At 47.4% G+C, this 15,097-nt stretch overlaps 1 protein-coding gene across 1 annotated transcript in view; it reads right to left on the reverse strand.

The window, feature by feature from the left end:
* crocc2 (ciliary rootlet coiled-coil, rootletin family member 2) overlaps window positions 1-14,821 on the reverse strand; it is a 432,771-nt gene extending 417,950 nt beyond the window's left edge. The window contains exons 1-2 of the mRNA XM_072474929.1: window positions 14,553-14,821; window positions 7,178-7,328 (exon numbers count right to left, since the gene is read on the reverse strand). Coding sequence (XP_072331030.1) covers window positions 7,178-7,328; window positions 14,553-14,603 — 202 coding nt within the window. The 5' untranslated portion in view covers window positions 14,604-14,821. The remainder of the gene's footprint in view (window positions 1-7,177; window positions 7,329-14,552) is intronic.
* Window positions 14,822-15,097: the final 276 nt, after the last annotated feature.

The following is a 15,097-nucleotide window of genomic DNA, read 5'->3' on the forward strand; positions in this document are numbered from 1 at the left end:
AGATGAGCAGAGTAGGTGGATTGGTCATGCTAAATTACCCCTTAATTGGAAAAAAAATGAATTGGGTACTTTAAATTTATTTTTTAAATGTTTTTTAATGTTTTTAAGAAGGATTTTTTTTTTGCAGGGTCTGTGAGGTTTTAACAACCAGAAGGTGGAATTGACCAGAGGAATGTGTTTTTCAGTCTGTGCTAATGCACTGTGGTTTGACTGGGGCAAGTCCCGGGGGAGTTAACTTTTTTACAGCTTGGGGAGATGATGACATTACTGGGTGGAGCTAAAGGATTTTGAGGTATTTTTGAGAAAGCTTTTGGAGAAGAGTTGAATTCTGATCTGGCAACCCTTGTTTTGGCCACAAGTGAAGCCAGTTTTCTCTCACAGTCGGACAGTTATAAAAAGAGTAATAATATTTAAAGCAGAGCAGTCTTGTCTGAGGACAGGGAAGAAGCTGAAACAGGACATGGGAACCAGCTTTTGGAATACATCTCGCCGGAGTCTGCAGGGATTTGAATCGGAGCCCAATCTGTTCTGTGAAGCAAGTATTACTCTATGCCATGCTGCTTTTAAGATGGATTGAGAGCTGTATGTTGACTTTCTTGCTGTTTTATGGGGAATTGAGTAGTACTGTTTAAGGGATAATTGTAAGCTGTTCTTTTTGCGTGTTAAGTTAAAGAGTTTAATATTGTATTCATAATAAAGTTTTGTTTTAAAAATACCAAATCATTATTTCTTCATGGAATCACTCCTGGAACGAATCATTTTCTCCACAGTCAGGGCAGCACGGTGGCCCAGTGGGTTAGCACTGCTGCCTCACGGCGCCGAGGTTCCAGGTTCGATCCCGGCTCTGGGTCACTGTCCGTGTGGAGTTTGCACATTCTCCCAGTGTTTGCATGGGCTTTGCCCCCACACCCCAAAGATGTGCAGGCTAGGTGGATTGGCTACACTAAATTGCCCCTGAATTGGTAAAGAATGAATTGGGTACTCTAAATTTAAATAAAAATAAAACATTTTCTCCACACAGTCTTATAAAATAAAATAAATTATTGGACTCTGGACACACATAAAACCAATACTTGTGTTTTATTGTGGTTGTGCCCTGAATCCTCTTCCTTAATCCTTATCCCCCCATTTATTTAGTGGGTGGACAATGCAAAATCCATGTGCGTATGTGTGTGTGTGCAAAAATAAACTAACTCTTTTATTTTCATCAATATAGTTTGCAATTTGACTGTAGGAGATCCTCGAAATTAGATTGAACATCCATTGGACAATCCAAAAAGACTGACTGCATTACATTTAATATTTAAAGAGTATAGGCAGAGTTGCAGGGAAACATTAGGGGCCACTCGGTTAGCCACTCATGGTGTAGACATAAGAAACTATGAACCGGTAAAGCCACATCCGCCACGACTAAAATCATGGAGACTGGTTCAGTCAGAGACTGAAATACAATGCATGTTGGACATGTTGCAGAAATAGATGGGCTGTTTTAGCACACTGGACTAAATCGCTGGCTTTTAAAGCAAACCAAGGCAGGCCAGCAGCACGGTTCAATTCCCATACCAGCCTCCCCGAACAGGCACTAGAATGTAACTTTGTTTGAAGCCTACTTGTGACAATAAGCGATTTTCATTTCATTTCATTTTAAACAGGCAAAGCACCTGTGGTCTACAGAACACCAAGTAGAGTTTGGGAGATTGACGGCCATGTTGGGAGGACGAACTGGTGTTGGCAGCCCCAACATTTCCAGACCATAATCCACTTGCGTTCAAAGTGAAGCTTAATACCCGGAACACAAGATTATTTTGTTGGAGTTTATTATTAAAACGGTTCAATGTTAACATTATACACATTCCTGGAAAGAATAACATGATTGTGAATGTTTTATCACGCATTTAAGGGCTGACTAGTTACCAGTGTAGAGATTGGAAAGGGGACTTGTATAATGAGGGTGGTTTATTGGGAGGGGTTATGAAATGAAAAATGAAAATCGCTTATTGTCACGAGTAGGCTTCAATGAAGTTACTGTGAAAAGCCCCTAGTCGCCACATTCCGGCGCCTGTTCGGGGAGGCTGGTAAGGGAATTGAATCGTGCTGCTGGCCTGCCTTAAAAGCCAGCGATTTAGCTCAGTGAGCTAAAGCCAGCGATTTAGCCCAGTTATTAGGTTACGGGGATAGGGTGGAAGTGAGGGCTTAACTGGGTCGGTGCAGACTCGATGGGCCGAATGGCCTCCTTCTGCACTGTATGTTCTATGTTCTATGTTTAGCTGGGTGAGTGTTTGTGATTTTTGTCTTGCGTACCTCATAGTAACACATCCATGCCCTGGAGTTTCATTCTTTTAGGGTCCATCCCATTTGTTCCTGTTTATTCCCTTATTTCTTTCATTTTTGCCATTACATTTTTGTTCCATGGATAATTTATGGACATGTGTCTTTAAGGCAGCCTACCATTTTAATAAGGCATAACGAAGCCGTGGTCTGTGCCTTTAATGCAAACAGAATATTTCAGTAGCTGAAGTGATTAGTGATGACTCAGTTTCACTGATTTGACTGGTGGCCAAGGAATTGGCCTAAAAGTGGTGCTCTTCCATGTCACAGGTGGTGATTAGATCTTTTCTCACTGACATTGTTTTGAGACCTAAAGAGCTTTCAGTTTTGCTTTAGCAGCTAAGGGAGGAAACCTCTCTTTTACCCACTCTGTTTTCTCCAGAAATAAGCAGCTAATTCTCACCAAAAGGCAAGTGTGGGAACCAGCTCTCTCTGCAGAAAAGGCTGATGTAAGCAGAATCCACAATCTGATAACTCTCTCTGTAGAAAAGGCTGATACAAGCAGAGACCAGAATCTGATAACTCTCTCTAAGAACAGGCTGATGTGAAGCCAGGGGCCTCTCCTGGAAAAGCTGTGAGTGAGATTTTGCTAACTGCAAGGAAGAACATTACAGGTTGTAAACAATAAGCTTTAATCCACATTCACACTGTGAAGAAGGTGCACTAAAGAACTCAACATCTGAAGCAAGGACACTTATCTTTTGACCTAAATCCTTATTATATTTGTCCCTTTCCACCCCTTCTGTGTTTGTCTTGTATGTGTGGGTGGAGGGTGGGACAGTTAAAGGGGGAGTCAGGTATTAGCTTGTCAGTGAGCAGTATTTACTGCATATTTCATGTTTTTTCTTGTTGCAAATAAACAGCAATTGTGTTTAAACTTACAAACCTGGTGATTATAATTATTGAACGGCCAAAGGCCAAAGATTAAGGGTATTTTTATAAGAATTGTTGGTTAATTCACTTGTGTTGTGACTCCGGGATGAATGAGGCTGGAATTGACCAGGCACTTGGCCAGGGTGTCGTAACATTAGGTAGAGAGTTGGGAAACCAGGGCAGTTTAAATTTATCCAACTCCTGTCCGTGACACGAGTTTGGTCACTCATGTCCTTTGAGTCAGTGCTTGTGGAAGGGTTGGTGAGTATGAAAGGTGGGAAGAGGGGTGGCAACTGCTTTGGGCACAAAGAGAATTATGATGTTAGGTGGATACAGTTGCTAAGTATTGCTTATTTCTCTCAAGTGCATTCCTTCTCCATTATTAGGTACTCTATATTCAAGACGTTGGTTTTCACCATGTTGGCGTTTGGGATTGAAATAAAAGGGAAGTTCTGTTTCTGAAATGGAGGAGTTGATCTCGAGTTTTAATCCAGTCTGACGGAGTGTGCACAAAACAAGCCTGCAAATAGCACTGCAAATGTCACCCCTGGCTCATTTCCATTTAAGCAAATGGTTGAAGAGGTGGAGCAGACCTTGAACCACAAACGGTTATACAATATGCATTTAGGACTTGGTAAATTCTTAGTTAGATAAGGCGCAACAGAGTTATTTCAGCAGGACAAGAAAAATTACATAAAATGGGAAATATTATTGTAAAACATGTAATTAATACCAGATGTGGACATAATTTTGAATGCAATGATCAGCTTCAAAACAGCAAAATTCAAATAGTGACGATACAGAACTTCTTTCAACTTCAACCATAAGGACTGAAGAGTGCAGAGGACATAGCAGTGAGCAATAAAAGAAGATAATCAGCAATTCTGCAAAATTAAAGGAATATGAAAACGACTTCAATTTCGTTTTTATTTGTTCTGAAAGGGGAGATATACATCACTCCCGGTATGCAATCAATGCCCAATGAATCTTATAAATCCCCTAAATTACATTCACATTTAATTACCAAGCATGAAATATATAAAGGCAAGCAACATTTGTTATTTGAGCGATAGGTTAAGGAACTGGTCGTTGTGAAGACACTAATGAAATCCACAACTTCATCATACATTATGGCACAAAGAATTGCTAAAAAAAGCAAAATCACACATGATTCCAACGTATTGATAATGCCGTGTGCTTCAACCTTGGAAGGGAACTATTTGGAGAGAAGCCAAGGAACTGAAACAAAAACAATGTCGACTTGCACTTATATAGTGATAGAATCGTAGAGTTTTATAGCACAAAAAAGGGCCCTTTGGCCCATCATGCACATATATCCTAAACCCATTTTCCAGCACTTGGTCCATAGTCCTGTCAAATGACGGACTGAATTATAGTCAGAAGATAGTTTGGCTGTGCGTGACTGGCTGTGTGACTTTGACTTTGCCCCACAACTTAATAAAAGTACAGATATGTTTAAAATATCTAATTCATTCTCTCATGTTCAGTTTTGTGGGCTGTAAGAAAATACAAAAAGGCCTTTTGCTGGTAAAGAGTCCAATATAACAAAATTGGACAATATTTCCAAATGAGTGGATTAATTCACAGTCAAAAGGCAGTTCTGCAGTGCATTGACTGGCTATTGGGACAACATTTCCAAATTATTGGATTTTTTTTTAATTTAGAGTACCCAATTTTTATTTTTTTTCCCAGTTATGGGGCAATTCAGCATGGCCAATCCACCTAACCTGCACATCTTTGGGTTGTGGGGGTGAAACCCACGCAGACATGGGGAGAATGTGCAAACTCCACACGGACAGTGACACAGGGCCAGGATTCGAACCCAGGACCTCAGCACCGCAGTCCGAGTGCTAACCACTGCACAACATGCCACCCTATTATTGGATAACTTAACAGCTTCAGAAGAGATCAGTTGAACAAACTGCATTGGGGACTGCATCAATGGAGCTGCAGTAATAACTGGAAAGTACTCGGGCATTGTGCACAATGTAAAAGTTGCTGCGTCTGCGAGGGGAGATTGTGACACAGGAGCAATGTCGCTGGTCTAGTAACTCAATGGCCCAAGCTGGAGAAATATGATCATGTCCCACCAGAGCAACTGGTGAAACTTAAATTCAATTAATAATTTGGAATTATAAAACTAGTCATAGTGATGGTGATGATGAAACTAGCAGTCATTGTTGTAGAAACTCATCTAGTTCACTAATGCCCTTTGGGGAAGGAAATCTGTTGTCCTCACCTGATCTGGCCTACTTTTGACTCTGGGCTCATATCAATATGGTTGACTCATAGCTGCCTTCTGAAATGGCAAAGCAAGCCACTAATTTCAAAGGCAATAAGGTTTGGCCAACAAAACACTTGCCAGTGACACCTACATCCCCATGAAAGAATAAAAGGGGGGGAAATATCTCTTGCTACTTAGATACTTCACTTTTTACACTACAAGAACCTTAGTGCAAAGGATATTCAGATATTCACAGTGTCCTCAGAATCATTCATTTTATTAAATCCAGAAACTCCAATCTTTTAGCTGCACTGGGGGAGCCCGCTGCACAAGCATACAGAAGTTCATCAAAACCTCCTTGCTCTTGTACTCTATGTCCCTATTAATAAAGTTCAGAATATTCTATACGTTATTAACTGCTCTCTCCACATGTCCTGCCACCTTCAATGATCTATGCACATATACACCAAGGTCCCTCTGCTCCTGCACACCTTTAAGAATTTTGCCCCTTATTTTATAACGTCTCTCCATGTTCTTCCTACCAAAATACATCACCTCATACTTCTCTGCATTGAATTTAATTTGCCACCTATCTGCCCATTTCACCAACTTGTATATGTCCTTCTGAAGTTCGACACTGTTCTCTTCATAGTTTACAATACTTCCAAATTTTGTGTCATCTGCAAATTTTAAAACTTTCCCCCGCATACCAAGCTCTAAATCATTAATCTATATCAAGAAAAGCAACGGTCACAATATCAACCCCTGAAGAACTGCACTACAAATCTTACTTCAGTCTGGAAAAATACCCATCTTTGCTTCCTGTTATTCAGCTAATTTTTGTATCCATTGCTATTGCCCCTTTTGTTCCATTTTCAGCAGTGACATCAATAAAAGCAAAATATTAAACTGGGATAAACAATGAACATAACATGCCCAAGTGCTTGTTAAAGATACTTTCAAATCTTGGCAGAACTATTTCTCAGCAATAGCAACAAGTTTCACATTAAGTAAGTAAAACAGGAATATTAATAACAAGTTAAAAAGGTTCTCAATAGGACACATATCTCCACCATGCTGTGTTAACATTATTACAATTATACAGCTCTTCCTTGATGGTTTTCCCTGCCAGGTTGATGCTCTGCAACTAGAAAGCTGAACAAAGTATTTTTGTTCGGAGCTTCCATCTCATTAAGGGGGTTTCAAGCCAATCCAAGTTCAATAACCTGTTCTGAAAACTCTGCTTATATTTTGGCAGCAGTGGCAAATTGCACCATAGTTGCTGAAACAGTCCACAATATGAATGGATCCTTTAAAGAATTTCAGGAATTTGGATCTGCATCTTCACCAATATGAATCAGCTCTTCCTTGGGCCATGCCCAATCTGTGTACAGAGTTTTGATGAATTCTGTTCATTAGTTTTTGAGATATATTGCTAACAGTAAAACAGACTAGGGGCAAAGCATTACCTCCACCCACCTTCAGCGGGGGAGCAAAATATATTTGTTGAAGTCTATAACAATTTTTTATACAGAAGAAAAGACTCATTTTGTGTTGCAGGGAATCCACTTTTTCTTATGCAAGTGGGAGGCCTCGGATGCAATGAGGTTAGAAGCCCTGCAAAACCTACAGAAGCTTTGTAAAACTAATGCCGCACTCGCCTTTTACAAAGTAACATAGACATTCTTTTCATCATTATTCCAGCATTTCTGGTTAGAGCACATAACTGACCTTCCATTCTTTCCGCAGTTAGATTCTTGGTAACTATCTCTCGGATTCGAGCAGGGACAGGAGTTAGCGGTCCGCCCTCTCCTTCTCCACGTACTGTCAGAGTTTTATCCTCTCCACTCACCTCTGGGTTCAGGACAGTGTCTTCTAGTTTCTGAAATAACAGGAAAACAATAAGGTGATCAGATACACACGCACACACAAATGTGCTGAGATCCACGAATTCAGAATGCTTGTTTTCCCCAGGTACTTAAAATAAATAGACCTGGAGATCATTTAACCCAGTTGCTGTGTTTGGTGCTATTTTATAAACTTTTCATGCAGTTTGCCACAGCCTCTATCGCCATTAAAATTGCAGAAGTGCCAAGAGAAAGCAACAAATGTTGAACTTCAGAGGGAAGAATACCAAGTGCCTGTGCATGTCCATGAGATACTGAGAAAGGAATGGGAGCAGGTGGCCATGGAGATCAATTCCCAGAGACATGCCCGAGGATCCGGCTGGGGTGATAGAAAAAGCTCAAAGATGTCACACTAGCAGTCAAAATCCGTGAATACATCTTCAAAGGCCATCTCCAGCCAATCACAGCACCAACTTCTCATGCTACTCAATGCACCACGGCCTCATCACACACACCAGCAATCAGGACTCATGCCAAAAGGCATCGCCCTCACATTTATCAAGTGCTGCTAACCTCACGCCTACGTAATATTTATTATTATCACAAGTAGGCTTACATTAACATTGCAATGAAGTTACTGTGAAAATCCCCCAGTCGCCACATTCCGGCTCCTGTTCGGGGACACAGAGGGAGAATTCAGCATGTCTAATTCACCTAACAGCACGTCTTTCAGGACTTGTGGGAAGAAACCGGAGCACCCGGAGGAAACCCACGCAGACACGGAGAGAACATGCAGACTCCGCACAGGCAGTGACCCAAGCGGGACTCGAACCTGGGACCCCGGCACTGTGAAGCAACAGTGCTAACCACTGTGCTACTGTGCCGCCCATCATAAGATATCCTAGCAGAATTAGGCCATTTGGCCCATCGTGTCTGCTCCGCCTTTCGATCATGGCTGATCTCATCCTGGCCTCGACTCCACCATTCTGCCCATTCTCCATAACCCTTCAACCTATTACCGATTAAAAATGTTTAACTCCTCTTTAAATTTACTCACTGTCCCAGCATCCACGGCACTCTGAGGTAGCGAATTCCACAGATTCATAGCCCTTTGGGAGAAGTAGTTTCTCCTCAACTCTGTTTAAATTTGCTACCTGTTATTCTAAGACTATGACCTCTCCTTCTAGAATGCCCCAAAATATCACTGCGTCTACATTTGTCTTAACTATTCAGCGATGGCAGGCACATCGCCCAACCAAATTCCTGCACACTCACTGACATTCTTCGTTCTCTCTTACATGAAAAGGCGGCACAGAGCACTTGCCGAACTTGGAGTGTGAAAATGATGACCAACTCCATCATCTGGTGTGCAATGTGTCAGCTCCCACTGCAGCACAGGCAGAAGCCAGCCAACATCTCAGTGCTGCAAATAGATGCTCATACTGAGGTTACATGATCCATGCTTGTTGCCATGCAGATTCAGAAAGCTACCATCATGGCTATTGTTTGGACACAAAGAGCACCTTTTTAATCTGTAATAGGTCCTACTCTTCACTTAATTATCCTTTTGTTTTCTGTTTACTGATAAAATATTTTGGGGTTTTCCTGGATTTTTAATATTTTCATGCCCTCTCTTTGCTTTGCTAATTTCCTTTTACTTTCACCCCTATGCTTCCTATACTCATCTAAGTTTCCTATAGAACTCTCAGAATCTGATAGAAACGTCCCTCTATTTTTGCTCTCCATGTGGGATCCTATTTGCTCTGAACCCTCGCTATCTCCTCCTTGGGTATCTTGGACTTCTCATAACTAATTCACCTTCAACCAACTGTTTTTCATCCGTATCACTTGTAGGCTGAGCAAAGAGAGTCTTTGCTTAACTTCAAACCTTTATTCTTTGTCCTTTCCCGAAGCTGTGCTAAGTGCATGTGGTGAATGTATTGCTGTAACAATTCACCATGTGCATATCTGTATTACGCTGTTGCCCATGTGGGTTCCACCAATGGACCATTATAAGGTATTACCTATGATGTAGCATGTTGGGGCCTGTGTGGGCTCCGCCCCTGGCTCCACCCCTTGAGGGGAGGAATAAAGAGCAGTTGCCCTGTAGGCGGCTCCCACTAACAGATCAGTCGCAGGCAGGCACTGTTCTAGTTGATTAAAGCCACAGTTTACTTCTACTCCTGGTTTCGTGTGAATTGATGGTCGCATCAATTTAATCAACTACAATGCCACTATGGAATCAGCCCTCAAACCTGACCGACTGGAACTCGATCCGCAGGCCGCGGAGGCGAAAGAGATTTTTTCGCACTGGCTCCACTGTTTCAAGGCCTACCTCGCCGCCTCCTCCTCACCTTCCGTCACCGACGAACAGAAGCTGAGTCTCCGCCACGCACGGGTGAGCCATCGAATCTCTATTCAACTCGAGGAAGCCTACACCTACGCAGACGCCCTCGCAATGCTAGACCGCCTCTATGTAAGGCCCGTGAACGAGGTATACGCGTGGCATCTCCTCACCACTCGCCGCCAGCGTCCCGGGGAATCGCTGTAAGAGTACTTATGCGACCTCAAAGTCCTTGCACGAAGCTGCAATTACCAGGCCGTTACGGGCACTCAACATATGGACCATGCCATCCGGGACACCTACGTGACTGGAGTCAGGTCCAACTACGTGAGACAGCGCCTACTTGAAAATGGTGCCCTAGACCTGGAAGAGAGGGTAACATTAGCCTCCTCTCTGGAAGTAACGTTCCAAAGCCTTAAAGCGTTCCCGTCCGATCACGCGACCCCCTCGTGGACCCCGACCAAAGAATACCCCAGGCCTGTGCCGCACGGCTGCCCGCCCACCATGGGGGGGCTACCCTATTATTTCTGCAGCCAGCCTCAACACCCCCAGCAGCGCTGCCCGGCCCGGAACGTAAACTGCAGCGACTGTGGGAGAAAAGGACATTTTGCTAAAGTTTGCCTGGCCAGGTCCCAAAACTCTAAATCGCAGGCCCGACCCTCAGACTCACAGGCCCGCAGATCCGGCAGTGTGGCAGCTTGTCTGCCGGCTCCGCCCCCCCCCCCCCCCCCCCCACCCCCTCCCCACCCCGGACGCGTTATCGGCCTCGTGTTGTCCGTGGGGGCAGCCATCTTCCAGCCCGCACAGCGTGTGCGACTCACGAGGGCCGCCATTTTGGCCATCCTCGCCCACGTGGCTTGCCACGTGTGATTCATGGGCCGTCATCTTGGACGCCATCTTCCTCACCGCCCGACCGGCGGGGGCCGCCATCTGCAATGCCGCCCGATACGTGCGACCAATGGGGGCAGCCATCTTGGAACCGCCCCAGCACCTCCGAACACGCCGGCTACCCGCAACTCAGCGCGGTCACCCTTGACCAGTCGCGACCCAAACACCTCAAGAGCTCTAAGATGACCGTCTGGGTAAACAGACACGAAACGCCCTGCCTATTCGACTCCAGGAGCACAGAGAGCTTCAATCATCCAGACATGGTAAGACGCCGCTCGCTCCCAATCTTCCCGGCGCATCAAACCATTTTCTTCGCCTCCGGGTCGCACTCGTTGCAGGTCCGGGGGTGCACTACCGCAACCCTCGCAATACAGGGCGCCGAGTACGCCAATTTTAAATGACATGTTCTCCCTGACCTCTGCGCTCCTCTTCTATTGGGACTGGATTTCCAATGCAACCTCAGGAGCCTAACCCTGAAGTTCGGCGGGTCCCTACCCCCACACACCGTATATAGCCTCGCGACCCTAAAGGTCGACCCTCCCCCGCTCTTCGAAAATCTCACCGCCGACTGCAAACCAGTCGCCACCAGAAGCAGGCGGTACAGCATCCAGGATAGGACTTTTATCAGGTCCGAGGTCCAGCGAATCTTGCGGGAGGGAATCATCGAGGCCAGCAATAGCCCCTGGAGAGCCCAGGTGGTGGTCGTCAGGACCGGGGAAAAGAAACGGATGGTTGTAGATTACAGCCAAACCATAAACCGGTACACGCACCTCGATGCGTACCCCCTTCCCTGGATCGCGGACATGGTTAATCAGATCGCACACTACCTTGTGTTCTCCACGGTGGATCTGAAGTCTGCGTACCACCAGCTCCCAATCCGCCCGGGGGATCGCCACTACAGGGCTTTTGAGGCAGACGGTCGCCTCTTCCACTTCCTCCGGGTCCCCTTTGACGTCACGAACGGGGTCTCGGTCTTCCAAAGAACGATGGACCTAATGGTGGACCAATACGAGCTCGGGCCATATTTCCGTACTTGGACAACATCACCATCTGCGGCCATGATCAGCAGGACCACGATGCCAGAGATTTCTCCAAACCGCCCGAACCCTTAACCTCACTTACAAGGAGAAATGCGTTTTCCGCACAACCAGACTAGCCATCCTCGGCTACGTCGTGGAAAACGGGGTTCTGGGAGCCGACCCCAACCATATGCGCCCCCTTCTGCAACTCCCCCTTCCCCACGGCGCTGAAAAGGTGCCTCGGGTTCTTTTCATATTACGCCCAGTGGGTCCCCAACTTTGCGGACAAAGCCCGCCCACTAATCAAGGCCACCATCTTCCCACTGGCGGCTGAGGCCCGACAGGCCTTCAGCTGCATCAAGGCGGATATCGCCAAAGCCGCGATGCGCGCGGTGGACGAGTCCATCCCCTTCCAGGTGGAGAGCGATGCATCAGAGGTCGCCCTCGCCGCTACCCTCAATCAGGTAGGCAGGCCAGTAGCGTTTTTTTCACGAACCCTCACCACCTCTGAAATTCGACACTCCTCAATCAAAAAGGAAGCCCAAGCCATCGTGGAAGCCGTGCAGCACTAGAGGCACTACCTCGCTGGTAGGAGGTTTACCCTCATCACCGACCAACGATCGGTAGCCTTCATGTTCGATAATACGCTGCGGGGCAAGATCAAGAATGATCAGATCTTGAGGTGGAGGATCGAACACTCCACCTATAATTACGATATAGTATATCGTCCTGGGAACGTCAACGAACCCCCGATGCCCTGTCCCGCGGCACATGCGCCAGTGCGCAAGATGACCGACTACGTGCTATCCACGATGACCTCTGCCACCCGGGGGTCACCCGGCTTCTCCATTACATCAAGGCCCGCAACCTGCCCTACTCCACTGAGGAGGTCAGAGCCATGACCAGGGACTGCCAAATCTGTGTAGAGTGTAAGCCGCACTTCTATCGACCGGATAAGCCCACCTGGCAAAGGCATCCCGGCCCTTTGAGTGCCTCAGTATCGATTTCAAAGGGCCCCACCCCTCCAACAACCGCAACACATATTTCCTCAACATCATCGACGAGTTCCCCCGCTTCCCCTTTGCAATCCCTTGCCCCGACATGATCGCGGCCACCGTCATTAAAGCCCTACATAGTGTCTTCACCCGGTTTGGTTTTCGCATGTATGTTCACAGTGACAGGGGCCCGTCGATCATGAGCGACAAACTGCGTCAGTACCTCCTCAGCAAGGGCATCGCCTCAAGCAGGACTACCAGTTAATACCCCAGGGGAAACGGGCAGGTGGAGAGGGAGAATGCGACAGTCTGGAAGACCGTCCTCCTGGCCGTACGGTCTAGGAATCTCCCAGTTCCCCACTGGCAGGAGGTCCTCCCCGACGCACTCCACTCTTTTAGGTCCCTACTTTGCACGGCCACAAACGAGACCCCTCATGACCGTCTATTTGTTTTCCCCAGGAAATCCACCTCCGGGGCCTTGCTTCCGTCCTGGCTGAAAACACCGGGGCCCGTCCTGCTCTGCAAACACGTCAGGAGCCATAAGTCCGACCCCCTGGTCGAGAGGGTCCAGCTCCTACACTCCAACCCCCAGTACGCATACATCAAACACAGGACCTGGCACCCGCAGGTTCCACTACCATCGCCACCCCATCTTACCCCGCCCAACCTACGCTGACCAGGGCTCCCGCCCCTACATGGCACCCGCACCCCCTCCCGCCCACCATTCCCCCTTCACCGACCCACAGGAATGAAGCCCCAGAAGACACGCTCCCGGAGTCCATGCCTGTGCCCGCATCGGCGACTTCACTACCGATGCCAGCACAGCTGAGTTTGACGCCCGTGCCAGCTACGATTCCAGAGCTTTGGCGATCACAGCGCACAATCCATGCGCCAGACAGGCTGAATTTATGAACCCTTCACCCCCGCCGGACTTCATTTTTTAAACAGGGTGTGAATGTGGTGAATGTATTGCTGTAACAATTCACCATGTGCATATCTGTATTACGCTGTTGCCCATGTGGGTTCCACTCATGGACCATTGTAAGGTATTACCTATGATGTAGCATGTTGGGGCCTGTGTGGGCTCCGCCCCTGGCTCCACCCCTTGAGGGGAAGTATAAAGAGCAGTCACCCTGTAGGCAGCTCCCACTAACAGATCAGTCGCAGGCAGGCACTGTTTTAGTTGATTGAAGCCACAGTTTACTTCTACTCCTGGTTTCGTGTGAATTGATGGTCGCATCAGTGTGACTGAATTATAGGCCAGAATTTTACTGGTCCTCAGGAGGTGAGCTGGCAGGAGGGACAGAGTGGGCTGTTAAAGCATGGGATTGATCAGGTTATTTTAATGCTGACAGGAGTAGAGGTGGAGAGGGTTCTTGAACCAGAGAAGCAGGCAGTTAACCTCCACAAACAAAGGCCCAATTAGAGGCAATTTTATGGAGCTGTCAGTGGGGTGTAATGTGACCACCCCCCCCCCCCTTTCCCCCACCTCACTCTGGCATGTGGCAGCTCACACACTTGCCATGCCTGTGTTTACCTGTGCCCTCGACCCATCTGCTTCATTCAGTTGACTCTGCATTGAAATACATACCATCATACAGGCACTGACAAAATTCGTCACTGCTGATTTTCTACCCTCTCATTTCTGTCTACCACCCTCTCTTACTATTTTTCTGCCTTCCACTGACTTCTTTGCATCTCTCCCTCCTGAATCTGGGATATGCCTTTACAGAGCTGTGTAATCTCCCCTAGCCAATGCTGCCACTACGAGCCGCTTCGTTGGAAGGACACAGACAGAGAGCCTGATTGCATTTCTGGCAGAAGGGCAGAGGCGTTGCCCGCCCGGGCCTCCCCCACTCCTCAGGGTAGCAGCCCCAGTCCCCTCAGTGCTGAGGGCCAGTGTGCAAACTCCACGTCCAGCCCACTGCTGCCCCAGTCAGGAATAATTTCCCATCCCAGTCTGCAACATGGTAACTGCCGAGTTGGACAGGAAGGTGTGTAGCTGTGTCTGACCTGGATAACAGCTTCCAGCTTCTCCTCAGGACGCTCGCTCGGTGAACTCATGGAGGATCCTGGTGCCCCCGGAGCTCGGTGTCGACTCCAGCTCCGCCGGGAATTCGGCGGCGGAGGGGAGGGGGGATTGTTGCTGGTTGACCGGGGAGGGGAGGATTAGTATTACACCGGGACTAGATTAGTAATGAGAGTATTGCCCTGAAAGGGGGAGGGGGGTATGCCGGTCGGGGGATTGTCTTTGGGGCGAGGTTGGGGGTATTACCCAGGGGAAGGGGGTTTGGGAGTATTGCCTTTGCAGGGGAGAGGGGTTGGGGGTATTTCACTGGAGGGGATTGCGCTGGCGGGGGAGAGGGATTGGGGGTATTGGCCCTGGGGGGGGGGGGGAGATGTTGGGGTATTGCTCTGGAGGGGAGGGGGCTGGGGATATTGCCCTGGAGGGGGCTGAGGATATTACCGTGGAGGGGGAGAAGGTTGGGGTATTGCCCTGGAGGGGAGGGGCTGGGGGTATTGCCCTGGAGGGGAAGGGGCTGGGTGTATTGCTCTGG

The sequence above is a fragment of the Scyliorhinus torazame genome, chromosome 14 (assembly GCF_047496885.1).
Source record: "Scyliorhinus torazame isolate Kashiwa2021f chromosome 14, sScyTor2.1, whole genome shotgun sequence".
NCBI lineage: Eukaryota > Metazoa > Chordata > Chondrichthyes > Carcharhiniformes > Scyliorhinidae > Scyliorhinus > Scyliorhinus torazame.